At 37.4% G+C, this 3,580-nt stretch overlaps 1 protein-coding gene across 1 annotated transcript in view; it reads right to left on the reverse strand.

The window, feature by feature from the left end:
- Positions 1-2,424: 2,424 nt before the first annotated feature.
- LOC117109256 (tctex1 domain-containing protein 3-like) overlaps positions 2,425-3,580 on the reverse strand; it is a 6,921-nt gene continuing 5,765 nt past the window's right edge. Inside the window, exon 6 of the mRNA XM_033251523.1 lies at positions 2,425-3,334. Within this exon, the coding sequence (XP_033107414.1) occupies positions 3,166-3,334 (169 nt within the window). The 3' untranslated portion in view covers positions 2,425-3,165. The remainder of the gene's footprint in view (positions 3,335-3,580) is intronic.

Here is a 3,580-nt window from a genome sequence, read left to right on the forward strand (position 1 = left end):
TAGTAGACTCTCCATCTGTGAAAGTTCCTCCCTGGGCCCCCTCTTTGAATTCTTGGAGCTACCACTGCTTTAGAATGTGATATCTTTGTATCACTACATGCCTCAGCCCTGACCATGGTGAGGCTGAGGTAGTCTGGACCTTTCATCTGTATCTTTCCTTCCCCTGACCCCCTCTTTTGCTAGTTCTTGGATCAGCCACTAGCTTTAGAATTATGAATCCCGGGACGGGTTATGCCTGGAGAAATGTCAACCCTTCTGTTCAGCACTGTGTCCCAGAAAAGGAGCTAAATTCTGTCACCTTGATATCAGTGCTTAATACTGAACACGTCCATTCATCTATTATTTTAAAAGTAAATGCCTTGCTAATTTTGTTAATTTTTTAATTACCAACAATTTTGGAACAGAAGGTGACTCCATTCCTTTTCATTGTATTTGTTATTGTCATGGTGGAATAGACAATAACTGGATTTTGCGTCTGGAGAAACATGTATAGGTGTTATTTTTGCCCTACCTGACGTCAGGTAGGGCAAAAATTCTTCTAGAAGTGGCGGGAGCAAACAAGAATTTCATAGAAAGTAACCCGTCTGCAAATATAGAATATTTTCCTGTATTTAATATACTGTATTTAGAATTGTCTCCCGGAAGTCAGTGCCGAACGGTATCACCATTCACAGCAAAATATAATTAGGTGTTAAGAGAGCTTATGTATTACTAGATTGGGGAAGTGGCTGGTTTGGACGCACAAGTTCTATTTTTAATGTGCTTGGTCTATGTTAAATATTAATGGATGGCTGGGAATGCATCCGTAGGGCTGCTCGGAGAAGTAGGTAGCATGATTGTAAAACTGTTGTCAATGAGCAGGGGAACACTGAGACATTCTGTTTGAATTGCCAACGAATATTTTTTAATAATAATTTATCTAATTTCATTCATTTTAATTGCATATAAGTTATTGAAATAGAGAAATAGTCATACAAATTAATTTGTAATATCAGTGATTCAATATTTCTTAATAAAAAATAAAATTAATTTTTTAGTGATTGGGAAAATAAAGTTCGTGGCAAATTCGTGGCAACTAGAATAATGCAAATTGTATATTGCCACGATTTTAACTTCACTTACTGAAAAGGTATCATTTTGTATTTGATGTGGACATTGATTTACCACCAAAACTCTTCAATGATGATGAAATAAAATCTTCATATTTTTTTTTTTGTAAAAAAAATGTGTTGTGTGTTTATGTATTCTATACTGTATTCACAAAGTTGAACTAACAACAGCTACTCTGAACTAAGGCCCTTGATTTTTTAGACTAGATGTATTCATCTGGAAAAATAAATGTAAAACAAATTAAAAACAAAATATGTCATGAAGTCCTTCCAGTAATTCTAGACTTGTCTTGTAAAAAGCATTTAAACAAAAATGAAGATGCCTAATCCAAAAAAAAAAGTTATATTGTATAGTATTGACACTAAAGCAGAGGTGGGTGGGGGTGGGGTGGTTACTGAAAAGAACGTAAGGGGTCATGGAAGGGGTTCAAGGAACGAATTGAAAGGCTGATTTAATCAATTTTGAAGTCACTATTACTGTACAAATAATTTTTTCCCCAACTATTTGTTCCCATCCGCCCTCACCACTGGCCAGTGGCGTAATGCCTATGTGCTCTCGTGCGGCGGTCCGCAGGGCCCCCCGACACATAGGGGCCCCAAAGTTGCCCCTACACATGGGTAATTTGGTCTAGTCCTCTTATCCAAAAATGGCTTTGTTGATACATAATAACGTGTCTCTGAGATTGACTGTAAGACATATCACATCCAGTGGCGGATTAAAGGGGCCCTGTAGGCCTGAACACCCTGTCGGCCTGAACGCATTTTAAGTATAAAACCCCAGAATCGAAGAGGCCCCAGTCACAGGAAGCCACAGGGCCCCGGGACCCATCGTTACGCCAGTGGCACCGGCGCCACTCCTGCACCATAGTAAGATAGCGAGTGGATTAAGAATGGAAATAAAGCGCCAATAGATGAGAAGATTGGAGATATAGCCTACCCCTTCCTATTCTGTGGGTCAAGGGTGCGATATACCATTGGAATCTCAGGAGCTAAGCCATTTAGCAAGCTGCTGCCCAAGTTTGTCGGCCACTCACAGAGATTGCGGTTCGACTCTCAAAATTAGGTCGAGACCCCTCCCCAATTTCTCCACCCCCCAGCTGTGTATGTGGCAAGGCACTTTTGACGTTCACCTAATTTTGTCTCTTCATCCACGCGTACGTCCTGGTAGGATATTGTGGCATTGCGTGGTTGTGAGTATCGGAGCACGACTCAATTTATACATCAATTGACACCATTCACAACAATCAATAATAACAATAATAAATTTCAGTCAGACTGTTTTTTACAATTTTTATGTATTTAATTATATTTGGGATTTAAATGAAATAAACGATAATTTCCTATACATTTTCACTCAAAGGGTATACGATACTGCTATACAATATGGACGAGGGATTCCTCAACAAAACTCACGTTTACGTTTTTATAGCAAACTTAAAAATGATTATGATACAGAAGATTGCTTATACGATATAAATTAATGACACTCTTATCGAGATACCGTTTGTGGTCAACACATAATATATTTATAAGGAAAAGAAGACATCTAAAAGTTGTTAGAGAAAATAGAATCCGTTTAGTTTGTGATATTGGAGAAATAGAGGATGAATTACATTTTTTATTTAGCTGTCCTATATAATAATCTTAGAGATAGGCCTAAATACACTAGTATTAAAAATCAAAATATATACACATATTTAAAACATTTAGAAATAAACAAGAATTAAGATTGCTTGCAATATAGGCCCTACTGTATATTGAAACATGTTTTAGTTTTAGAAATGACCGCCTAAAAGAAATTAATAATATTGATTTTGTAAGGCCAACATTACAAAATAAATACAGAAAGAATCAATCATAAGAAAATGGGAGGTGTTCGAGTCTACAATAATCCAGTTAAACATTTATTCAGTGTGTTTTATATATCTACATAGTTGCGTTTCGAAGTTAAAATTATATTAAAAACATAAATAATATGTTTAAAGAATGTACAGTATATGTTTATTTTCAGTATTGTTAGTTGCATCTTGAAACGACAAAATATGATGACGTCATTTTATTCTGCGTATAGGCTGTAGACATGAATGAAGACTTTCATGCTCGAGTTTGGCGTAATTTCTTTGACGGCGTACTCGTCCCAACGTGTGTCCGAAATCATGCGACTGGCTAGGTCCAACCCTTGACCCATGCACGGTACACACATAGCTTGTACCACGTACTTGTGTCTGTGAAATATAAATAAAGTAATCCTTGTTGGAATTACGAAAAAAAAAAAAAAAAACAATAAACACTGTCTCTTATACACATCTAGATGTGTATAAGAGACGGCTGGCCAGTGGCGTAATGCCTATGTGCTCTCGTGCGGCGGTCCGCAGGGCCCCCCGACACATAGGGGCCCCAAAGTTGCCCCTACACATGGGTAATTTGGTCTAGTCCTCTTATCCAAAAATGGCTTTGTTGATACATAATAA

The sequence above is a fragment of the Anneissia japonica genome, unplaced genomic scaffold, assembly GCF_011630105.1.
Source record: "Anneissia japonica isolate Jap-2015-1 unplaced genomic scaffold, ASM1163010v1 scaffold288033_len957474_cov176, whole genome shotgun sequence".
NCBI lineage: Eukaryota > Metazoa > Echinodermata > Crinoidea > Comatulida > Comatulidae > Anneissia > Anneissia japonica.